At 43.4% G+C, this 26,212-nt stretch overlaps 1 protein-coding gene across 2 annotated transcripts in view; it reads right to left on the bottom strand.

Annotated features, from left to right (window-relative positions):
- LOC147726097 (uncharacterized) overlaps nucleotides 1–23,172 on the bottom strand; it is a 42,256-nt gene extending 19,084 nt beyond the window's left edge. The window contains exons 1-3 of one of the 2 annotated variants that reach the window (XM_086960203.1): nucleotides 22,934–23,172; nucleotides 21,705–21,811; nucleotides 2,953–3,046 (exon numbers count right to left, since the gene is read on the bottom strand). In XM_086960203.1, the coding sequence (XP_086816329.1) occupies nucleotides 2,953–2,998 (46 nt within the window). In that variant the 5' untranslated portion in view covers nucleotides 2,999–3,046; nucleotides 21,705–21,811; nucleotides 22,934–23,172. The remainder of the gene's footprint in view (nucleotides 1–2,952; nucleotides 3,047–21,704; nucleotides 21,812–22,933) is intronic. The other variant, XM_086960204.1, reaches the window with a different exon arrangement.
- Between the last annotated feature and the right edge of the window lie 3,040 nt (nucleotides 23,173–26,212).

Here is a 26,212-nt window from a genome sequence, read left to right as displayed (position 1 = left end):
CATGGGTTTTAAGGTGCAGCTACTAAAGCGTCTCTAGGCGCTGGGGGGGGCGGCTCTTTTGAGTGCTCGGTCATCTGAAGAACCAGGTCATGAGTTCCTTCCTGAACTGGAGCAGTGTAGGGCTTTGCTGGGGGGGGAGGTCATTTCAGTTCTTCTCTGCGAGGTAGGAGACAGACTTTTCACCCGTTCTGCTCTTTTAGTTGCGTGAAATGGTGGCCAGAGAGAGGTCATCTTGGCAGCATGGAAAGAGAGGCGGTGTTTAAGTATGCTGGTTCGATGTTGTGGAGGGCCTTGTATGTGTGCGTGAGGAGCTTGAAGGCTATTTTTCTTTCAATGGGGGGCCAATGGAGAGCAGGAAGTTGTTTGGTGATGTGGTTCTGATGGGGGCTGTCTATGATCAGTCTGGCTGCGGCCTTCTGGCATGTCTGGAGCTTGCAAAGGGATTTTTTGTTGATTTCGGCATAGAGGGCATTGCCGTAGTCCTGTCTGCTAGTAAGGGGGGTGTGCCTGACAGTTTTTATGGATTTGGAGGGGATCCATCTAAAAGTTTATTGGAGCATGAGGAGGATGGTGAAGCAGGCCGAGTGTACGGCGTTGATCTGGCAGTTCATAGTGTGTAATGAGTCCAGTATGATGCTGATGTTTTACGCATGGTCTGTTGGGGTGGGGGGTTCCAAAAGGCAAGGGGCTACCAGGTGTAATCCCATGCTGAGGGGGTAGAGCCATGGATGAGGACTTCTGTTTTCTCTAAGTGGAGTTTCAGGCAGCTCTTCTTCTTCCAGGTGGCTACGGCTTTTATCCCTTTATAGAAGTTGTACCTGGTGATGTCGGGTTTCTTGGTGGGGGAGAGGATGATCTGGGTGACGTCGATGTAGGAGACTATGTTGAGCCCATGGTTTCTGACAATGGTTGCGAGGGAGATCATGTTGATGTTCAAGAGGGTGCAGTTCACTTATGTTCGACATGCAGTCTTCTAACATTCTATGATGCACTAACTAAACGTGGGCTGACATATCGTGGGGAAAGCATGAGAGACTTTTCAGAACAATTCCAAATATTGGTTACATTGTTTCAAAAGGATCACTGTTGCTTACGCAGGGGACGCACAAGAAATCTTACGCGTCACGGTTATAAAGTTTTATTTAAAGAATGTTGCTTCTCTCACTGGGGACGTGCAAGGGGCCTTTATCATTCAACAGAAAAGGATTTATAACACTGATTAACTCAAACTGAATATATTAATGATTCAAAAAAAATGTTGAGATGCATGCACACTGAGATATAGAATTGTATTATAACACACAAACAGATACTTGTGTTGTACACAATCTCTAGAATCCTCACTATTAAGTGTTTCAACCGCGTATAAATCCTTTTCTGTTGAAGAACCACAAACACATCTGCAGTAGAGCATACCATTCACTTTTTGTGTAGAGGCAGTTAGCGGTATTGTATACATTACCAGCAGATAAGAAAAGGTTGTTTATACAAGAAAGAAATTGAAGTATAAAACTAATGATACGAAATCAACAAAGATTGAAGTGAAAGATATATGATTATCAATAAGAGGAGAAACTTTTGTTTCAATAAAAAGGTGCACGCATCTACGGGAAGGAGTTCCTGACCCACATAGTTTTGGATACTCAAGTGCACTGTCAGACACAGTGCAACAGATGTTGTAGCACACCACAAACAAATTAAAAAAAGTAAGAACAGTAACAAAAAATTGAGTGCACTGAGAAAACTCATAATTATACGGAATCGTGCAGGGCAATATTTTTAGGAATCCTAACGCATGCGTGGTAAAGCCATGTGTTGCAACGGAATGCGTTGTAATGTCATACAACCCCATGGAATATATCCTATGGATTGCACAGTAATATACCGGGAAATGCTTGTTTGGTACAACTTTCCAGGCACAATGCTAGTTCAAGCGGATGAATACATCTCTCTTTGAATGTAGGGCTCATCTATGAGCTTTTGATGCTGTGTGGCGCAGCTAGCACCTTGCTGCACTGTGTGACAGGGAAATGACAGGAATGTGCCCTATTTATGGCAATATGGTGCATTCCTATCCGCTCCCTTCCACCCTTTTGGCATACTAGTGCCGCTGCAGGCAACACGACACCAGGGCGATTTGTTACATTCATGTTTTCGTGCAGGAAGGGACAAGTTCCTCTTGAAAAACAATCCTGGGAAGCAGATTCATTCTTTCTATGTGTACTGCATAATGGCGTTGGTGCAGCTGGGTGTGAGGGGGCAGAATGCAGCAAACATAGCAAGAGATAGAAATTAGAAGAAATAGAGATATTTCTTCTTACACCTCCCCTGGGAAGATGTAAGATTTTGGTGCATTCCCAGGTTTACAAGTTCTTGTAAATCCCGCGATGCATCAAAATACATGGGAGTTGCAGGGGAACACCCACACAACACTCATGAAGGGCCAGCCCTGGGCAAAGTAACACAAAGCAGCCATTTGCGCTGTGTTGCGTTACTCCAGATTTCTGAAGCCACTCAGAGCCACGCAAAATAGCTTTGTGTGGTTTCAAAATCTGACTTAGAGGTTTTCATCACACATCTACCACACTGCATAATGCAAACGTGACACAACCCTCTAAAAAATAATCAATAGTTTTTGGTAAATTTAATCAGTGTGTTTGCCCCTGACCATTTTTCAAATCCCTATATGCAACCCAATTATTTTTATTTATTAAAAAAATAATGTTACCATAAATAAATGTGGAATGCAATTTAAAGTGGCTACACACGAGTACAGATATGTAGCAAGATTGATTAAGTGGAGCTTTGCAAGGGTCCATGTTGAATAGGGTTGTAATGTCTATCTCACTTGTCCATATAAAATCATTAATTATCAGGCATTTAATCCCTCTGGTGAGTATTCATATTGTTCTTATGCACATTTGTGTGACATTGTCACATGAGGTCACTAACCTGTGATCACTGTTAAAAGTAAGGAATGGAGTTGTGTGGAATCCATGGCTTTGATGTGTTTCACTCAGCTGGAGGAATCCGAGCTCCTGAAATACTAAGAAAATAATTTTTGTCAATTAAGTCAAAGATTCATGTAGTGGCATCTTAGGGTGAAGATATATATACTATTTTTAAGTTTTTTTAAACGCTAATTTTTTAACTATAACGTCTCCTTGAAACCTGTGGTTTTTCAGTGAATTTATATATATTACCTACTGGTAGTCGCTATTATGCATAGGAAATCCGCAACATTCTATTCCCAATATCTTTGGCGCCGATTGACGAATCTTTGCTAAATTTTCAAAACTTTTGGCCAGCTCCGGTCCGCTCCTATTCCGGAAGTTCCACAATGATTCATCAAGCGGGGGCCGAGAAAAAAGGGGGGTCCCAAAACGCGTTTCCTCATGCATTTTCCCATAGGACCTTTAGCCACAGCTACAGCCGGAACAGCTGAACGGAATTACACCAAATTTGGCAAAGAGGTATTCCTTGGTTCAAACTTGGGCCTTTTGCTTCTTTGGTGTGAATCATGTCCGAGTCCGTGGTGTCAAAAAAAGTGGTGACTCGTCGGTTGCCCCATCTTGGGGTACCACCCCGGGAATTGGATTCATCCGCACTAGTATAGAAGTTGGCGGCCAGCTCGCTCCTTAGTGAACATACGGATATCCTTTTTTAATTTTTCTGTCTTTCTTTTCAGAAGATACTCTGAAAAGGAATCTAATTCTGCTATCTCTTCCAGTTTCTTTTTCCCCAATTCAACCGCATTCTCCTGTTTAATCTTTTCCTCGAGGTCCTCAATTTCTTTATTCAGGAAGGCTAGAACCGCCCTGGCTGTCTCAATGATGAGCATCATCCAATCCCTGTAGCATCTGTTTGATATTAATGCCCATTTCTCCAGGAATTGGCGGATCTCAACAAACAGCCCATGGATGTTACAAACCCTCAATCCTATAGGGATAGTTCCTGCCTTCAAGTACTCTAGCATAAAATGTTCATGCAGTTCACTGCGCTTGATTTTTTTCTTTAGGCTGAGGAGTTTGACCCATTCCCCCTCAAGTCCTTTGGAAAGAGTAAACTGTTTATCACTACCACTAGCTAGGCCGATCATTTTGGCAAAATCTTCATCGGAGAATCTGAAGGTTTTGATACTTTCCAGCTTGGTCATGGTGGAAGCACCTAATAGTGTGGAAAGAGTCTCAAAACAAAAAATCAATGAAGACACTCACACAACACCCCATACAGAATGAACGTAGGAGATGCCACGGACATATAAGAAAAACATCAAATGCCAGAAAGCCCTTCTCCAATATTTAGACAAATCACGTCAAACAGACAGATATTTTTACACATATTTCAAAAAAGTTAAATGCTTAGCATAATACTGAACAGTACATCAGACATCAATCACAAAATACTCAATTATATCAAGTCCCACACTCCAATTTCATAATGTACATTCAAACCAAAAAACAAGTTTTATTCAATTTTAAGTATTAAAATCATAAAAGCATACATACAGAATAAAAAATTCATCATCAAATATCACAATAAGAATACATTTATATGCAGCAATTGACCGAGTAATACTGGTAAGTTCATAATGTACTTGTAAACGTGTTATGGTTCCCTTGGACAGATTTTCCAATACGCTCTTCTCAGAATTCACTAATTGATCGCTTTCCTAATCCTTAATACGTTCTTTAGGAATCCCACCATAGAACCAATACAAAAAAACTATCCAGCATCTCCAAATGTATAAAAGCAGGGCGGCATTGCCTTCAGGCTCCCTGTTTTAATAATGGCTTTAACCATATTAGCCTCTTGATAGTATAGAACTTACAGAATAAAACCACATGTATTCTACTTTGTTGTTATACATTATCACAGGGGCACCGGCATAATTCCCTAGACCAGTCATTGATAGTTGGGTATGTAATTAGATGGTGAAATGTCCCAAACCTAAATCTGGTCAGGAGATATCTGTCGTATCTGCTCAGGACGTGTTGCAAGTATGGTTGAATATTACACGTGATTGTGATCACTTGATGGTGGATCACCATGGGTTTGTTCAAATCAAGAGTTGGGCTATTTTCTTCTAAATTAGTCATATTAACTCTTTTAAACTCTTTATGTTTCATAGAATTCAAGTTATCGGGCAGGGTAAAATATTCAGGATGCCCAATGTCCTGCATAAAATTCTCAACATATTTCAGCCATCAAATTTTACAGGCGTTATCTAATTTCATTGCATCCCTCGCTATATATCCCTTTTAAGGCCGGCACTCTCTGTGGTACAAATTCTGTGCCATAACAGAACTCGCTGGGCCTTAATAAGGTCAGAAATATATGTGACTACCAGCTCAGAGTGACAATTAGAAACTGGTGCACTGGTTGGAACACTTAAGAGGGACCTCAAAAAAGCGTTTTCCGTACGCTGAATTAAAGTGCAATCTTGGAATCCCCAGATTCCCGCCCCGTAGACAGCTATACTCACGCATTTTGCGCGATATATCTTTAGCAAGATTTCTAAAGGCCTTTTCCCCAATTCATAGAAAAGTTAAAAAGAACTGCTATAGACTTCATATAAAGTAAATACCTAGCCCTAACAGCCGGTGCCCAGGAGCATGACCTATCAAAAAGCACTCCCGGTAACTAAATAAGTGGATAGTTTCCACGTCGCTCCCCCCCACCTGAAATCTTCTAGTCTTGTTTTTCGTTGTCCTACATGACATCACAAAGCTTTTCTTGGTGTTCAATTTCAGGCCAAGCTTATCGATAAAAATAAAATAAAAAGAGAGTGCCCTTTGTAGAACTACTTGGCTGCGGGCCATGAGGACAGCATCGTCGGCATAAAGGAGGGATGCAATTGGGCGTAAGTTTACGTATGGCGGATCCCTAGTACGTGACACCAACTCCTGTTCCACACATTCAATCCTTCACATGTTCCCAAGACTCATCCCACATACCCATACCTCAATCATACAGTTCACAATACATTCAATGATAAAGCTGGCCTCTGTTCTTCAGTGAGTTGTTTATTTGATAAATTAGGAGGAAAGGATGTGTTTTTTTTACCGAAAAGTGCATTCCCAGCTGTTGTATTGTGAACGTGTACGTGTGGCCAGTGAGAGTGGAAGACTCTGTTTGGATCTAAAGGAGTTTTGTTGTTGGACGGGGCCGGTGCGACACATCATCAGAAAACACAGCTAATGGAAAGCGCCTTCCCCTAATTGTGGAGCAGTGCCATTACAGGTCAACGAGTGTGCTTCCCACTGCTTTATGACCGTACCGTGCTTCACTATCTACAGGAGGACATTTACCGCTGCTGCGTGACACATGTGCCGCCTCCAGGGTACGGGAGGCAGAAGCGGCATCCATTGCAAGTCCTATTGAAGACTGCTGTAGCACTAATTCTACATTTTGGAATTACGGCATTTTAACCTTGTTATTCCTGCCTGATACAAAGAGAATATCCTGTGTTATTCAGTGCCCTTGTTACTTTTTTGTGGGTATTGGTGCTTGTCACTTCACTGCCCTGCTGGTGCACACGACTGGGCTCCCCCACCTTGTGTGCCATCTGCATGGCCTCTGCCCTCGGATCACTGGTTTCTGGAGATGCAACATAAACAGTTGCTCTCAAAGGACTAGCATGAACACTTAGGTGACAAAAATATTTGAGCTAATCTGTAAAAGGGAGGTGAAGCAAAAATCGACCTCACTCTAGCAATCACAGACTGTTAAGTATAACTGATAATCTGGTGTTAGACTATTGTAAAAGATTGGCTGACTTAGTACATTCTGTCTCTCACCAGGTTGGAGAAAATGCAGTTGCCGGGCAGCCGGATCAAGCACATGATATAAATCCTGGAGACTGGGTGGTGGTGTAGAATCACACCCGAAAGACGTATCTAGCACCCAGGTGAAGTACTCCGAAACAGGTCATACCGATTACAACAGCAGTAAAATGTGCAGGTTTGCCTAACTGGATACATGCTAATCATACCAAGGGAGTATGAGCTCCTGATGTGGAAAATCCTCAACCGACATCAGCAGTTGAGGGTGCAAAGGGTTGTGCAGCTGAAGAGTCTACAATAACAGACTCTGAAGTAGCTGGACATGAACAACCAAGCACTAGTCAGGAGGATTGGATACCAGTGGTTGACATACATGATGTAAATATAAAAACTAATAGTAGAACAAATTTAGAACAGCAAGAAACTAGAGAGGGCCAGACAGGTATAGAAGAACAAGCTCAGGAAATTGAATTTGAGATTGTTGGAGACTTTGAGCAGGAACAGATACGGAAAGAAAAATACACTCAGATAGAGGTGAACCAAAATAGTCACCGTTCTGAAGAGGGACAGATAGGTTTAGAAGAACATGTTCAGGCTGTAAAGCAGTCAAGTGCGATAAGACCTGAGCAGGACCAGTTAGGAAAAGAAGAACAAGTTCCGGAAGAAGAAGAGCAAACTAGAGTAAAACCTGAACAGGACCAGATAGGAGAAGCAGAACGCGTTCAGGCATATGATGTCACAATAAGAAGCCCGGAACTAGGTCAGTTAGGGAGGAATTCAGAAGATGAAGAAAATCAAATTGTGCCACTAAAAGAACCCTCAAGATTGAGGAGGAAAGTGAAGGTGCAGTGCAGGCCAAAAGAGTTAGAAAAGGTGATAATTGGCCTAGATATGTCAAAAGATTCAGATATCATTTAAAGACAATAAATGCAGAACCTGACCAAGTGAATGAAGTCACTAGTCAGTCAGGACAGGTAAACGAGAACCCCAGGCGAAGGAGACAAAAAATAAAAATACTGAATAATACATTCAAAGGCCCCAAATGGACAAATGTGATTCTTGAGTAACTTGAGAACTTTAAACGAAGAAGGAAAATAGAATTAGAAGAAGACCGCGGAAGAATCGAGGAGGAAGTTAGTATCAGAGAGGGGTGACACAGGCGTTGAATCCAGAAGAGGTCATCTGTCCTGTCCTATCCTGAAGTACCTGTCATCTGAACTTTCTGAGGGGCCCATGTACACTTGGCCAGAGGGGTCTGATTTTCGCACCATCCTAGGTAAATATAAATCTGTGTATTGTGTCATTGTGCTTTCTCTCTCTATCCTCTCTTTCCTGAGGTACTAGTTATTGTTCCAGCCTGGTAATAGATACATAAATGCCTGTAATGACCAGAGTTCCATACTCTTCATCATTTTTTAGAAGAGAGAAACTGAGTAATATCTCCACAACTAGAAGTAAGGTTGAATCTTCAGTGCAGCTCCCTGCGTATTTTAAGAAGAAAAGAACCCAACGGGACTGTTTTTAAGTAGGTATATGAGTGAGACCATAACGCTAAAATGAACTAGCAAGTGATGTTCATTTAGGGTCTAGATAAAGTCCAAACCTTATACCTCCCTCCAGATAATACGAAAGGATATCGGAGAAAGAAGTGTCTGTCGAACATAAGTAATTCCTGACGAATCAGAGGAGAGTAAGGTAATTATCTAATAAAGCCCTAGATGTAGCATAACCAGAATGGCCATGAGAAATAATCCAAAATAGTAATAATAGATTTTATTTGCGTTACAGAACCAACGTATAGTCATAATGGTCATAGAAATAAAAACAGGATGAATAAAAGATATGCAGCAAAATAATATGCGATAAGGTAAATAAATTAAGCTACACAATGCCTGTATAAACAGTCACTGTGATCTAGATTTAAGTATCCACTGGGCAACACATGAGGGGGGAGGTGATTTTGACAGAAATTGTTATATGCTTAATCTTCAGAATGAGCATACAGGGTAGTTTGAGCATGTCTCAGAAGCCCAGATATTAGAATTGGAAAAACATGACTATATATGTGAATATTGGAAAACTGGTATTGCTTTTCTTGGAATAATACGCTCTTGGGGCAACAAAGTATTGATATGCAAAGAGATGCACCAAGAATCCCCTAGATAACATTGAGAGGGTTAGATAAATAATTATAATGTTAAAGATAAAAGACAACATGAATGCGATATTTATGCAAAATACTCATGTAAAATATGTTTATCTACAGGTAATCTTTTAAGTGGCAACCAACCAGTGCCCTATAAGTAGGAGAGACCAATTTTTCTGTCTTGAAAAGGATGGCAGAGTATTATTAAAAGCCATCGAAATGCATCGACTCCCACACTTGCACAATAAAGGCACACAGTCTATCCTGCAGACAAGATCAATTAAGCGGGTCCAGGATTAGTACTGTTCGAATATTGGGTCTTCTTGATGTGCCTATTTTCTATGACAAATCTGAGTGTCTATGTCTGTCTCTCCTATCTTTGTTTGTTTTTTTAGGATGTAGTGTGAAAACGATTTTGTCGTCCAACAATTTTATTTGCCTGCAATATATTCATGTTAAATATGATAGTGATGATACTGTATATGTTTTTTTAATTAAATTGTATTTTGGTGTTTTTTAAGATTTGTAGTATTGATGATATGTGTTTTTAACAGAAAAAAATAAAAATCGTGATTTATAGAATCTATTGTTTGTGTAGTGTATAGCGCTAGAGACCCCTGCTAACATATGGGCTAATGGAAGTGAGATCAATCTAGTGCACGATTGATTTCTAGTGGTGTCCACCAAGGGATTTCCCCCTTTTTAGGTTTCACCTGCGGCACGGAGCTTTAGCTCCGCCCCCAGGAGAAATCTTTAGTTTTCAGTATGGTGGACTTGAATACGCCCTCTGTTCCATTGGCTAGCTCCATAAATGGAGGCTAGCCATTGGAACAGAGATCTGTCCGTCATTAATGGACCAGATTCGTGGGCGTTCCTGCATTTTTTCCCCTCTCCACCCTTTTTGCATCGTCATTGGGCGGTGGGCGGATTTTCGTTTTTTTTTTATTCGTTTGGATTCGTCATTTCATGCCGACCACGGCCGGCGGAAGAAGTCCAGGTGAGTGGTTTTTAGGTCTCAGCCTATTTCCATTCCGCAGGAATGGAATAGGACGAGTCTATAGCAGTGAAACCAAGAGTTTCACCATGAGCCCAAAAAAGAGGTTTTTCACGAGTGCATGTGCTCTCGTGCACGAGCTTGCCCGAGCCTTCTGCCTGCCTCCTGCCTAGAAGGCAATCTGCTTCTGCGCCCCCTGCTGTTCCCTCCCACTCGCTCGCACATCAAAGGCTGCTCACTCAAACACCATATGGCTGCTCCCCTTCCCCGCCCCCCCATGCTAAAAGTCTTCGTTAGTGCTTGCAGCAGCGCTGTCAATGCGGACATGAGCCCCTCAGATAACGAACCTCTCAATAATGCCCCTGGTACAACAAGCTAAGATACACTTACAGAACAACTGAACTCTCGGGGGGGTGGGGGCACGTCACTACCCTACGTAGAGATGAAGACAAGGTCAAGATCCTTGAGGCGGCTCCACGTGTCTCCAGGACGGCCCCCATGGGTCCGAACATTGCACACTGACGAGCAGAGGTTCTCGGGAGGACGAAATGCGAAGGGGTGAACTTGCGCTGGCTGGCAAATAGAGGACTCCACTCCCAGGAGCATGCCACATCTTGGAAAACTATTTAACGGGACATCCCCCCCCCCCTCCCTCCCCCCACCCCGTCCGGCTAACTCCTTTCCGCTTTCGCCCCAGGCAGCGCAATGAAAGACCAGATCCCCCCGAGTGTTGGAGCGATTCAAGCCCCCCTCCAGCCACTGCTGAAAACCTCCCTGCCCGTCTTTCTCCTCTCGCCCCCAGACAGCACAACGGACGTGACAGATTAATACCCGCCTGGGGCAAATTCTTCTCACTTGGGTGTTGGAGCACTTCCATCGCCACCCCCTATGTGTTCTATTGCAAATGTTCCCGTACCAACTAAAATGTCTACACTGCTAATTGTATTCATTCCTAAAAATTATTTAATTGTGTATAATTATTTAAAAAAACTACCAGGTATCCATGCATTCGATGCATTTTAGACACTTGCAGGATAAGCTCAGGGAAGGGGTTAACTGCAGAAGCAAATTGCCGGATACTTAATTGCTGGGCCCGTCTTATCTGGCGCTGTTGAATTGCTTTAAAAAAAGCAGCTTGAAAAGATCAGCAGAACAGGGCTGCCGCTCCGGGGTCAGCCGCCCTGGCCGCTGCGACACCGCTCCCATAGGTCAGCTCACCGTTGGCGTGCTACTTCGCACTGCAAGAGGTGACCTATGCTATACTTGGCAAGACACTGTTTAATCACGTAGTAACCAAGTTTGAAAATGATGAAATAATGAAGTAATACTATTACAAATTGTGCAGCATTATGCCGCATGATTTGACTTTTCTTGCCTCGTAATTTACTCCACACTACCGCATAGCGTGAGCCTCGACTGCCGCATAATTCCAAGGTTATGCCTTAACATGCGTCCTTTGGTGGGGTCGCTGAGGGCATGAAAAGAGCATCACTTCAGCGCACACAGTGCGTGCAGCCTCCAAGACTAATGTTCATTTTCCACTATGAAATTCTCCAGCTACCCGTGGTGACACACGGCTCACCCACCCCCTCCACCGGAAGTGAACAGCTGGCACCGTTGGAAGGCGGTGAAGGATGCGCCTCTGTTTTGTTTCCTCATCTCAGTTCTAGGATGTGCTTGTGAATGAGGGTTTCCATCGCCCTTCCAGCCCAGGCGCCCCCACGCACCTCCACGTTTAATTACCTGTGAATCTTGAGGGCGGGGTCGGTGCCAAAGGGGCCGGTGGCAGAGGAGAGGTATGAGCCCTTTTTCCCCTCTGTGGATGAAGCCCCCACATACCTGGGCTGGTTCTTCTACCCAGTAGACTGCACCAGCTGCAGGTGAGAGGGGTCTGAGCAAGCCATGTATTAGCCCCATTAATTATCTGCAGAATGACAATTGGGGGCCTGAGGATGCACATCATGTGGTGACATCCCGCCCGCCACGGACCCCAGGCGGGTGCAGCGAGCCTAGGAGGGAGATAGTCTATTAGCAGTAACATGAACAAGTCTTTGGTGTGTGTGTGTGTGTGTGGGGGGGGGGAGGGGGGCGCTCTGGCCTTCCACAGCTGAGCTGGACACCACAATCCTACAGCAGGTGCCTGCTGACAGCTTTCTTGGCTTGTGACTGGGAGTTTCATTCAAATACTGTGCAGTGAAATGAGAGAAAAAAAACAAGAACCACAAAAGTTTTAAATAACGTTGCAGTTTAAAACAAGCATTTGCAATGCAATAGGTCTCTCATTTGCGCAAGTTTAAACTGTTGGCATTGTAAATGACAATGCTTTTTTTTTTATGTTAAAAAAAAAACATAAATAAAAGGCATAGTCATTTACAATGCCAATAGCTCAAACTTGTTTAGGTCAAGTTTGTGCTCTTAAGTATGTATCCCTGTCTAACTTTTTGTGTATGCGTATATGTATAATTGTCGCTGTTCGAAAGTGTTTGTTTTCAGGTATCTGTGGTAACCTCTGTTGGTGTGTGTGTTCATGTTTTTGCTTAGGCTGTGATATGTGACTGTAAGTGTGTTTGAGGTCTTGTGTTTATCAACAGATCCCCATACCTAGTCTGTTTCAGTTGTGGTGAGTTGATGTAATTTTGCCTTCTCCTGCCACATGATTTAATTAGCTGTGCCGTATCATTCCAGTGGCCCTGGTCTTAGCCTTTGTACGTTATTGTGTGAATATGGAAGTATACTACAATGTGTCTATTAAATGTGCACTTGTGCAATGTAACTAGTGCTCACATAAAGCACTCCAATACATTTGGGTCAGAGTTTGTGCTTTATGAAAATGCAAAAAAATGAGGCAATATATAAGCACAAAACCATGTTCTCCCAATTTCGAAGGGATTTTGCAATTGTGAGCATACCTATTTGCGCTTCTGCATTTCACTTATACGTACATGCAAGGAGATTTAACAATGAGCCCCCGCCCCCCAAAGGCCATGGAAGACTAAAAATACGTTTTTCCACCATATTAGAAAGGGTACTGGTCTTAGTTGTAATATTAGAAAAAATAATACTTTTAACTCCACTTCTTCTCAATAAGCATTGCAAAAACTAGAAGACATTTTTATTTATTTTCCACCCCTCTCTACCCGAGACCACTGTGTCACTTATCCCCCCAGCCCCTTACCCGTCCCACAACAGCTCGTTTAATTTGAGGTTGTCCAACAACAATGCACTTCTCTTGTTACGCAGAGCCTCCTCTAAAAGGCTGGACCATGGGGCCTCATTTATGAGAAATGACGCATCGCTGTGTGAAAACAGCGATGCGTCACTTTTCACTGCGCCTTCCTTGTAACATACCTGAAGCGTCATATTTAATGTATGACGCATCATGTCGCAAGGAGTTACAGATACGTCAGTATTTCTGACGTATCTGTAAGCGCAAAAGTGACGCATTGCTGAAGTGTGTCACAAAAGTGACGCAACTCCAGCAATGCGTCCTTTCACATAGGGTAAGCCCCATGTCCTAGAAGTGACGCAGTGAAATCTCATAGATTTCACTGCGTCACTTCTACGACCCTTCCTTGCGTCAATACGCCCCCTTGCATACATTATACCTGATGCAGGTATAATGTAGCTCAGGGGTTTACAAAGTGACGCATCTGCTTAGATGCGTCACTTTGTAAATAGTGCGCAACAGGAGGCATGTTTTACGCTGCTGTTGCATCACAAAAAGTGACGCATCGGAAGCGCAAAACTGACGCAAGGCCCCATAAATGAGGCCCCATGTTTTTGCTTTCAGATGCTGCCAGTGTTAATGTGTGGTCACTAGTATGAGAAGTGGCTAAGACCCAAGGGAACTCTTTAATGCAGCCTGCTCGGTTTTTTATACAAAGAAAATTAGCTCACCTGCCTTGCCTGTGTTTTTATTACACTTTGGTGCAGTTTCATCCTTAATCGCACTCCATTGCTGCATTGTTTTTCTTACACCGAGCCTTTACGGGAAGGCTGGACCGCACTTTCCCTTTTAGTTATAAGAAGCTTGGTCATGCTAAATGTAGGCTAACACCAATGTGTCCACTACAATGATGGGACGGTCATCCCATTGAACTTCAGCCACCAGTACTTCTAAAACGGAGGAGCTGGCTGCACTAGTCCAGTTATTGTTGTACCATTGTTGTTTCATTTATTTGTTTGGGCAATAAACAATGGCGATTTGTTAACATTTTATGAAGCAGATCAGATTGTCGTTGGTGGCCTCAGGTGTTCGTCTTAGAAAAAAAAGTAAAAAACACTGTGACTTGTTATTAGTATGTTTGTTGGTTGCCCCAAGATATTACTTTCTCTTATCGGAAAGTGACGTGGTTTGGGCTTATGCGATATGCAGCGATTAGCTTAGAAGCTCCCACAGGTTGAACCGACTAAAATTTCTGTCTCCCTGGGCATGACAAAGTGGGCTGATTTGTAACTGTAAACTTGTGCTATTAGTTACTTATTTTTCAAACTGATAACCCTGTATTGAGGAATACTGTAAAAATTGCTAAGGCTTGGTAATTGGGTGCAAATTCTCATACTACAAATTCACTAAGATTCCAGTTGATAACTGCCAGCGGTGTGAACTTCAATCAAACATCACAAATCTCCGCATTTGTCTTATTAATAAGATCCGGACAAAAAAGTCACTTCATTTGTTCCAGTTTATCATCAGAAACAGCAAACTTGAATAATTAACCTGTTCAACACGCCAACCACTGTATGTTAGCAGTCATGTAACTTATGAACTGTTTGACATTCAAGCACACCATTTTTTTAATGAAAACTCCAAATTAAGGAGCAAAAGGTAGATTATGACATCAGACCACATAATTCACGCCACATAATTACACTGCACTCAAGGCAACATACACTCCAAATACCACTTAGTGCCACATAATTACACGCCACACAATTACACTCCAAACAATACCACTCAGTGCCACATAATTACACGCCACATAATTACACTCCAAACAATAACACTCAGTGCCACATAATTATGCTACATATTTACACTACACTCAATGCAACATACACTACAAATACCACAGTGCCACATTATTATATGCTACATATTTACACTACACTCAAAGCAACATACACTACAAATACCACTCAGTGCCACATAATTATATGCTACATAATTACACTGCACTCAACACAACATACACTCCAAACACCACTCAGTGACACATAATTACACTCTACAGATTTACACTGCGCTCAACACAACAAACACTCCAGATACCACTCAGTGCCACATAATTGCACGCCACATAATTACACTGCACTCAATGCAACATACACTCCAAATACCACTCAGTGCCACATAGTTACACCCCACATAATTACACTCTATCGCATCACCACAGCATCACTCAGCACCACCACAGCATCACTCAGGAGCACCACAACATCACTGAATAACACAGCATCACTGAACGCTACAGCATCACTGAACGCCACAGCATCACTCGTCTCAACCATTCAACAACTGGTTCAAATATGTTCTCTCAATGTTTCAAGCTTTATTACAAATGTCACAAAAAGATGTTAATATTTCACTTTTGTTCTTGGATTTTCGTCACAATAAAATACACTGAACATAACCTTCACAAAAATTATTTACAAAAGTTTAAGCTATTGCCATTATAAATTACAGCAACTTTTATTTACGTATTAATTATTTAAAAAAATTAAGAACAATTGTTATTTGTAATATCAATACATCTAAGTCACGTAAATACAACACATATTGCATTACAAATGCTATAGGTGTCACATTTGCAAAAGTTAAAAGAATTGGCATTGTAAATGACAAAGCTATTAATTTCGCTATTTTCAAAACCATCACATAAATAAAAAAATTGTCATTTACAATACCAAAAGCTCAAACTTTCCTAATGCGAGACCTATTGCATTGCAAATGCTTGTTTTAATTCTTGCCTTCCCGCCCCCCCCTCCCACGCTGTTCGTGTGTCCGTTCAGCCCCCCTCCCCGTGTTCCCGTTCCCGCCCCCCCTCCACTTTCACTCTCCGTTTGCCTCGCTTTGTATCCTCTGAGGTACATAATATTGTTTGGTTTCACACAAGCCTCGACTTTCTTTTGATGTGCAAATCTCCCCACTTTGAACCCCATTCACCACGTAAACTGCTTCTATCTTGTTGTTTGTTAAGGAGGAAGGGGTGGGGCGTGCAGAGTACAAAAAAAATGTGTTCGTTTGTTTAAGTCGTTTTCCACAAAATACTACACACAGCAGTAAAGCAGAAATGTTCAGCCATACAAAACGAAATTCGCTCGAATCGTTATTAAACACAACCTCTCGGAAAGAAACTTTTCAATGCCAAACCACTTCCCCGCGATCGCTTCATTGGAAGGGCCGGTTCCGCCCCCTAGCGGTTACTTCGTAGTGCGCATTGATGGCGGCAAAAAATGCGACAGAAAACTGTCTCCAGGCATTGAAGGGGCTCGTGCGACGCCTGGCGTTCGTCCCGACAGGAAAGGGCAGTGCCCTGGGGGGAGGGGGAGGGGAGATGGAATGAGGGTGCGGATGGGTGAAGAGGCAAAGGTGCAAACGAAGTGATTGGGAAAGACAACGAAAGACAAACGGGGAGAGTGGTTGGCGAGCAGGTGGGGTCTATTGTCTAATGTAGGAGGGAAGAGCCACTAGAACGTTCGGGAACTCTGTCCTGTTTTACACTGTGGTGTGCACCACTGTCCTAGTATCCATGGATGCAGACTATCTCTGCATGACCTGGATCCGCACAGGGCCCGCACACTGCCCCTGTCTGTCCTGATCCGCGCAGGGCCTGCACACTGCCCCAGCTTATCATGGTGGATCTGTGCAGGAACCACCACCCCCCAGTTTCATACAGCGCAACGCGCCTTGAAGTCCTGGATGGTAGCCCTGGGCCCCTGGCTTCTCGAAGCCAGGCCCATGGTCTCACAGGAGTCCAGAAGAGCTTGGAGATAGCTCGGTTAAAGCTCAGTGGGCTAGAGCGCCTGCTGCAGATGTGCTGTTGGGTCGACTCCCTCAGAACCGACCTCGGCTTTCGGCTTTCATCCTTCTGAGATCACCAGCGGACGCGCATTATTCAAGCGCCAAGAGGCCGGTGGCAGCGTTATCTGTGCTTAATCTCACTTTCATTGTGTACTCGGATGTGATTTCGGACTGCAGTTCTTTGGGGTGGTGCACGTGCACCGACTCTGAAGAGCTCAAGCCTGATGGAAACATTTTGAGGGGGTGGGAGGTCATTCATGGGCGCGAGCTACACAGACAATAACTATTTAAATGTGCCTGAGCAGGGAGGGGGCAATTCCAATGGAGGGGGCTGGGCGATGAATTACTGAGCACAAAGAGGCACTTGGTTGGCCAGGGGTGATATTTGTATGTGTAAAGGTTAATTAACAGGTTTGCCAGGGGGCGGGAGAGCGGGGGTGAAGGCAGCGTTGCAAAATCGGAGGAAGTCACAAATCGGCCCCGTTTGAAGCTTCGAGCACAATCACCGCAGGGGGGGAAGAGACGTTGACCTTTGACACCTGCATGCAAGGTCTCTCCTTAAGGAAGTCGGCGCAGGGGAGAGACCAGATAAAGGGTAACCGTGTGATCTTGTCCACTGTTGCCACCCAGGGCTAATGGTGACATCTTAAACCACAAGGTCAAAGGTCGAGCAGTTTGTAAATACAGAAGTTAGCCCAGGACAATATTACACTTTACCCATTATTTGCATATTTATTTTGCTTTCTTTCGGGTAGTTAAACCGAAGAAGTGATCATCTTCAAAGTGCAGTTAACAATGGGCACTGTTTAGAATTGGAATATTTCGGTTTTATTTGCCTTTCATGAATGAATTGTTGCTAAAACAATGGACGCCAGGTTTATGCGATTCTGTGGTTGCTGCGTTTACAACATACTTAAAGGTTGCTGCATTTGCCACATAATATGCCTAATTTGGAGATTTAAAAATCTGCTGCTTCTAGTTGAAATGGATGGATATGACACTGCCAGAGAAAGTGCTGCATAATGTACACTTGTTCCTGCATTATGCTGGTGGAGTGTGTAGTTATGTCCCTGTGATGTGTGGCGGGTGTTCTAGTGGCACACTTTCAGTGGGTGTATGTCGCGACTATCTCGGATTGGCGGATATACTCTGCCCTGAGTAAGTTACTTAAACTGAGCCCACATGAGTTTGTGTGTGTGGGGGGGGGTAGTATATGATATTCCCTTGCATCGTTGTGTGTGGAGGAGAGTTATGATCTGCCCCCCCCCCCTCCTCCAAGCCATGCGACATCATATCGTCCCGAGGGGTGTGGGTGGGTGTGGAGGTATTGTGTGCAGTGTGATCCTTTGGTGCTGGGTGAGTTCTGTCATCGCTCCCATCAGTGTAGTGAACACAGTGCTGCTCTGAGGGTTGTGTGTGTTTGGGGGGTAAAGAGAGAGAGGTACACGCTGGGACTCCTTAAAGCTGAGTGTGTAGGTGATGTGTTACGCTTGGGTGACTCATACCACACCGCTCTGAGTTGTGTGTGTTGTACCCCTCAGAGGCCTCGTGATATCGCATCATGTGTGCCGCGGGTATGTTGGACTTTCCTCTGAGCAGTGCACAGCATCGCCCTGACAGAGGTGTGTAATAACATTATATAGTGCCTCTCGTTATTGAAGTCTCCGTCGCCTTTACATTTAATGCAATGCCTTTCCGTGTGAGTTAAACAACGGGTTGAGGCAGGAAAGCATCCAAGGGTTCCTAAGCCTTAGGTTTGCAATTATCTTTCATTCAGTTTTTGCTTTGGACTGGGGACGCAGTTCTTTTCCTCGCACTGAAAGCAATCTCAGCAGCCAGTTGCAGTGGGTTCAAGGGAAATAGAAGTAACGCTTTTCAAAGACCTACTTTCTTCGACTGTTTGTTTTAAGAATGCTCCAACTTAACAAGTAAAAGGGAGTGAAGAGGTGCCAAATTCTATGTTGACTTCCCTGTAAAGGAACTGGTGACTTAGAGAGTCTGATGATGTTCAGCATCGTATTTGAGCCACGTGGTTCTCAATGCACAACTGTAAAGCCACAAGCTATCTATCACTCCAGCTGGGAAGCCAATTTCTGTATGGGCATACTGCACCTGACTGCAGATGCCACTAGGGTCATTCTGCCAGTCTTTGGTGCAGCTATTAATTAAAAAAACCTTTTGGTTTCTAATCCCAGATTCAGCATTTGACCAGCACTGTGTGATTTTGAGCAATTTAATGTGTGCTTGTATTATTACCAGCGTAAAATTGAAGCATGCTGTATACCAGCAACAAGGGTCTTGATGTACTTCAAGCAATAAGGGCCGCTATGGGTGTGTGTGGCTGGCTTGTGTGTGTGTGGCTCTGGGTGTGGGTGTGTGGTAGTAATTGCTGTCTGCTGAGCTCGTCCGTAGGGTACAATAGGTCTCGCATTTGCAAGAGATTAAGCTATTGGCATTGTAAATGACAATGTCATTTATTTATCTGTTTTCAAAACCAACACATAAATAAAAATGTTGTCATTTACAATGCCAATAGGTCTAACTTTTCCAAAGGCGAAACCGTTGCAATGTAAATGCTTGTTTTCACTAGTTATTGTTCCTTCATAACAACAAAATAGCAGAAAAAGAGGGAATTTCAAGGGCAGAACGAGGAGAAACCTCTTTATTTAAAAGATCCCTCACTCACCAACCTAGTTGGTGACATGCCTCATCAATGGGTTCTCAGCAGAGGGACCGAATGTCCCCCTGGTGTGCTACAGAGCCTGAATTACAGCGAAGCGTTTTTTTTTGTGGGGATGGTGTTAGGGTTAGGGTAGTGTAGATTAAAAGATAACTGGTTTTATCCCAAAGTAATTTTAATGGTGGAAAATCAGTGATCGTTTAAAACAAGTGAGACGGACGTGATCTGGATGGATAGGTTTACTAGTATAGTCCGATTTAATAAATGAAGTGAAAATTGGTCAACATGTTTCTGCTTATCGATGCCTTTTTAGCTAAGCATTCTTCAGGACCAGAAACCCCACAACGGTATACGGACACTAAGGAGTATCCTAACCTGTGGGGGTTGGGTGAAAGGCAAAACACAGTGAACATACATCAAAAACACACGACTACTATGTGACAACTGTGATATTCCTCATCAGAAGCCACAGAGAATTAGAGTGCTAAAACGCTTCATGCTAGTTATTGTGAAAACGTATTTTAAATTTGATAGACCTATCATACTTCCTCTGAAAGATGAAGTTAACACTGTAATTTGTTCTGCTCTTATGATTAATGTGATAAACATTTAAAACGTACCAGAGTATGTGGTTATTCAATGAGATAATTAGGCAAATGAACCTATGTTATAATCATCAAATCCTATTCAACTAAAATAGATAAATTAGTTATAGAAAGGGCTTAGGATCAGTAAAAAATTAGAGAAATTCATAAGCAAATGAACCTACAATTTTAGCCCTATATACTTGACCCCCTGCGGCGGAACAAACACTTAAATTTTTTTTTCTTACATGCTTGGCAGCACCCGTGGATCCCACTTAAGACGCGTTAGTGTTTTTTTAATTGGGGTTCGACAGAGTCCCTATAGGACCTTCCTGTTTGTAAAGGTATATCAGCATGGAAAAATATTGTCTTGGTGGAGAGAAAAACAAGGGGAAAAAGTGCATTCAATTGCATATTTCCACACCTTTAAATCCTTGAATACGAGAGAAATGTGCCTTGATAGAACTTAATAATTTTCATTGTCACATTAAAATATTTTCAGTTTGTGAAATTACTAAATCTGCGTTAGTTTAGGCATGCGAATAATCAAAGTATTATTTGTTTTGTAGATTTGCTACTTGAATCTCCTAAGAACAGCACAACTAAAACGCTTTCTCTATTTTGAAATAAAAGGTTTATCAAGAACAATCAGAAGAGATGGTAAATAAATCACAAGATATGAGTCAGGTTTGACCCCATTTTGTTTGTTAACTTAGTCAGGCCAGTCCATTGCCCCAGGTACTGATCTGCGTTAGTACCTGCAGCAGGGGCGCTGGTTTGGATTCCCCAAAATTGCATGCCCCTTACCTGGTGTCTGAAGAGGTCACTGCAGGTACAGGTGCTTCAGTCTGTCATGAAGTCCAGCCCCGTCCCTGTGACGGCTACATAGGGGCGGGTCCGGCCACCAGACTAGTGGAAGACCACTGACGGCATCACAGGGCGGGGCCGACCTTCCTCCAGGACACTAAAGACAGAACACCGGAACCGCGCACCATGACGCCATCCTATGTGCATACGTAGGGGTTCCCGGAAGGGATTCCCCTATGGTTATGGCAGCATATGGGTGACAGCCCCGGTGCACGGCAGGAGTCCCGGGTGCTGTACATCAAATGCGAGACTGCCATGCTGTTTGTCTCATGCAACTTCCAAGCAACCACATAAATAAATAATCAACTAAATTTTTTTTAAAAATGTCCAGAAGACCGGTGGATTACTGTTCTTTTTCCTTTAGGGAGATCGGAGTTTTGTCTAGTTGCGGTTTTTACCACTCTTGAAATATCACAGAGGCTAATAAGCCTGTTGCAAAGATTGTGCATCATACAGCCCACAAAGTACATATCCTGTAAAGAGGTCAGTGGCTGTCTGCTTTTCCAAGATACCTCTTTTTCTTACTTGCTTAGTCAGGCCAGTCCATTGCCCCAGGTACTGACCTGGGTTAGTACCTTCAGCAGGGGCACTGGTTTGGATTCCCCAAAATTGCTTGTCTCTTACCCGGTGTCTGAAGAGGTCACTGCAGGTACAGGTGCTCCAGTCTGTGCTCGAAAAATCCCTCTGCACAGTGCATGCCTCCGCGCACACACACTCTTCTTTTAAAGAGCCTGGAAAGCAAATGTAGGAGGAACAGGGTCAAGCCTGATTTGCATATGGCTGGTTCTCAAATAGGGTGGCATGGTGGCACTCTTGATGGTGGTGAATGTATGATTCTTTCAGCATTCTGTCCATCATTTGTTTGTGTAACACTTTTCACCCTAAGTGCAATAGGTTGCCCAGACGGAGGTCTCTTGCTCACTGTGCAACTGGATTAGCCTGGCTGATGATATATAATACCCCGAAAAACAGGATGCGGTTTCCGGTCCAGGGAGGACGTAATTTGGCAGTTCGGGATGGACTGGTCCCATGAGGAACAGGTTCGTGCCTGATTTGCATATGGCTGGGTCTAAACTGGGGTGTCATGATGAGCAAAAGAAAGATGAATTTAACCCAGACCTCTTGACTGGGGTTAAATATGCAATTCTTTCGGCATTCCGTCCACCATTTGTTTGCGTAACGCTTAGTACAAAGAGACCACTCTGGGAAACAACCCATGTATGTGAAATGAGGTTCAAGGACAGATATTACTTCAAACTTCCCACGAGAGGGGACAATCATGATTAGCAGATGTCAAAGTGTAAAGTGACCGCACCTGGGAAACAGCCCAAGGCTTTGAAATGAAACCCCCAAATCACTAACACCTATTAAGAGTCCAACCTTACACAAAGTGAGGCAAGTGCATAATTAGCATGCAGTAACAGGTTTACAAACGCCACCATAAGGGCTCATGCACACAGCCACGTTCACAAGCCAGTTTTGAACTACGTAATTGAGGTTTCCCGGAGAGATGGGCCACCCAGTACCGCAGGTTGAAAAGCATGGATCAGTATGGCAGTGCTCAATCTAATGCTGCACACCAGCTGTTTCATGTAAATTAATGGGAGTGGGGGCTTGTTTTATATTTAGAATGTCTTTTTATAGGTATTTAAAGCAGGTTTGAGTTGTATTTAATGCGCCTAATACTGTAACATATGTCTGGCCGTTTTGGGTGGCACACTAGGCTATACCCATAAGGCGTTTATAGCTCCTAGAAACCATTATCCAGGGTGGGTGTGTTTTTGTAAGGCGTAACAAAGCATTCGAATAAACTAAGCAATTTTACAAATAAAGCCACTGCTTGCTGTACTCACCCGAGAGCCTGGGGTTGAGGGTCGAGTCGCTGAAAGAGCAGTGGTGGTCCCCGTTGTCCTGGGCATCGAGATTCAGCCCCAGAGCCCGCTCCAGCCGTGCGGTGCTCTGGGCTGTGCTTCGTTTACTGGGGCTCGCTGCCCCCAGTCAGGCCGATTCTTCCCCAGGGCCTGCCGCAGCTATGCCGGGCTATGGGGCCGGTGCGCTGCCTGGTTCTGCCCCTGGGGAACGCGGTCCCCGTTTCGCAAGCCATGCCGCCAGAGACCGCTCCACCAGTGCGGCGCTCTGTGACTGGGGCCTGGGGTCGGCGCGGTGCTATATGTGGCCCCTTTGTCCCACACATGCCAATCCAGGCCCACCAGAGCCACCCTGTGGTGCTCGGGGGTTGTTGTTGTTTTCATCGTTGGACCCTCGTGGCTCGTGCTGCTGGCCAATAGGGAGTCTTCTTTCCGCATCCTCATGGAGTCCAGCCCCGTCCCCGTGACGGCTACATAGGGGCGGGTGTAGTGTTTCCCAAAATGAAGTGAGAAGGAAACAAAGTGTAGATCAAGAGTCCAGTTTATTCGCCTCATCCACCAACAGCTTCAGGTCGTAACTGACCTGGAATCACACGTACATTCCTATTCTAAGAACATGGAGACATTCCTATTCTAAGCAAATGGGGCCAGAATGTAGAGGGGAGAAAACAGGTAAGAAAGCACAACATAACACATCTCCCTTCTTTACCAAAACGTAGTGAACAGAAGATTAAGTAAAAGAGAGAGATAAAAGAAATTGATAAATAAGCAGAACAAATGAACATTGTTTACACATAATCTTTCATGTACATTGGAGCACTACGTAACCTTTGACTCCTCATGCGAGAACTGGGTGAAGAGTTGTGACAAGAGCGAGAAAAGTTGCTTATGCCAAACAGATTAGATTTGACATCAGAGTCAGACTGAGTATAGTTCTTTGACTTAACAACTACAACTCGACTTTTGTTCCAAATCCTCCCATCTTGTGTTTTGACGGCATTACCAAAAACTTTAATGACAGGCCTAACATTAGTATACTTGGACCAAGGCCTTCTCCCTACAGGTGCCTTTATTCTTATAAGGTCACCTACTTTTACTTCATGAAATTTAACACATTTAACTTTGTCAAAATATGCTTTCCTGCAAGTTTGTGTCTCTATTTCTCTCTCCCTCCAAGCACCCACACGATTATCCACAAACCCCTTCTTCATATTCATCCAACCTGGACACCACATCGTGTTCGGAACTCTACCTCTAAATAGTTCAAAGGGAGATTTTCCAGTGGTCGAGTGAGGGGAGCAACGATAAGCGTCTATTCTTTCTCTAGGTGCATCCTTCCAATTTAAGCCACTAGCTCTTGCGAGCTGAATGCATTCTTTCAATGTAAGGTTGACCCTCTCAACTGCACCATTTGTCTCAGGGTGATATAACGATGTTCTCTTGTGTACTATACCACATTTTTTAAGATAGTCCTCAAAGAAGCTAGAACAGAACTGAGGACCGTTATCTGATAGTAAGCTATTTGGGAAACTCTCTCTCAAGAATATGTCAGATAAAAACTTGATGACGGAATTTGAAGTAATTTCACTGACTGCGCGAACCTCAATCCACCGTGAATACAAGTCAATTAAGACTATCAGGTAAGGGGTGTCAGAAACTCCGGTAAGAGGCCCTAAAATGTCAATTGCCAATTCATCCCAGGGATGATTGGGTAACTCCCTACATACCATGGGCATTTGCCTGACTTTTAGAATCTTATCACTAGCACAGCATTCCACGCATTCCCTAACCAAACGTTCTATTTCTAAGTCCATTCCTGGCCACCAAAACTGAGTACGAACCATCTCCTTGGTTTTTACTATCCCCAAATGACCAGAGTGTGCATGAGAGAGCAGTTTTTTTCTTAAAGCGAAAGGAGGTATAAGTCTCAATCCACGAGTTAGCATGTCATCTGAAATTGAAAGTTCATGAGAAACAAGAGACCAAGGTTTGTCCAGACGCTTGTTATCTTTTAATAGAGACATTACCTTAACCAACTCCTCATCCTTTGACAATTCCTCTTTCCACTCTTCTTTACTTACAATACCCTCTGTGACCTCACAAACATTTAAATAATCATCTTCATCAACATAGTCATCTTCGCACCCCGTATCATCACTTTTAACCAATCTAGAAAAACAATCAGCAGCCTTGTTAGACACACCAGGTAAATACTGAACTTCAAAGTCAAATTCCTGTAAAGATATGATCCATCTTCTAATCCGAGAAGAAATAGAATCTAGTCCTTTTTTACAAAATACTTCTTTTAAAGGCTTATGGTCAGATTTGACAATAAATTTAGTCCCCCAAACTAAATTCTTGAACTTTTTTAGTGCCCAATATATCGCTAATGACTCCTTTTCGATTACAGAGTAGTTTAACTCAGGACCACGAAGACATCTGGATGCACATGCAATTAAAGACTCATGGTCATGTTTATTTTGTACCAACACCGCTCCTAATCCCTTTTCACTTGCATCAGTGAAAATGAACGTAGGTAAACCAGGAACAAATGCTTGCAAGGACGGAGCTTTCTTCAATTCCTCTTTTATTCCCTCAAATTCCTTCTTACACTCATCTGACCAGATAAAAGTGACACTTTTCCCAGTGAGTCTCCTCATGTTCTTTGTCTTGTCCGCAAAATGTACAATAAACTTCCCATAAAGTTCTACCATCCCTAGAAAGGATAATAACTCTTCTCTATTGATAGGTTCTGCAACATTACTGATGGAAGCAACCAAATCCGATTTTGGAAAAACCCCTTGACTCTTAATACAGTGCCCTAGGTAATTTACTTCTTCTAAGCCAAATTTACACTTCTCTTTCTTAAGAGTCAAACCAGAATCAGCCAGTCTTCTCAACACTTCACACACACGCTCATTGTGTTCCTGCAAGTCCGACCCATATACAAGAAGATCATCCTGGTAACATTTTACCCCATAAAGACCTTTAAGTATGTGTGTCATGATTCGCTGGAATACTGAGGCAGCAGATATCAATCCAAATGGCATCCTTTTGAACTTAAAGGTACCCATCGGTGTTACAAATGCAGTTAAGTCCTGACAAGAAGTGTCTAGTTCTACCTGGTGGTAGGCAGATGCCAGATCCAGGGTAGTGAAGTATTTCGCACCCTCTAATGTGCCTACAATTTCATCTATGTTGGGTAATGGAAATCTGTCCACCACCACCTCCTTGTTTAACGCTCTTAGGTCAATGCACAAACGA

Source organism: Lissotriton vulgaris, chromosome 3_1 (genome assembly GCF_964263255.1).
Source record: "Lissotriton vulgaris chromosome 3_1, aLisVul1.2, whole genome shotgun sequence".
Classification (NCBI taxonomy): Eukaryota; Metazoa; Chordata; class Amphibia; order Caudata; family Salamandridae; genus Lissotriton; species Lissotriton vulgaris.
This window is presented reverse-complemented; position numbering and strand designations above follow the sequence as displayed.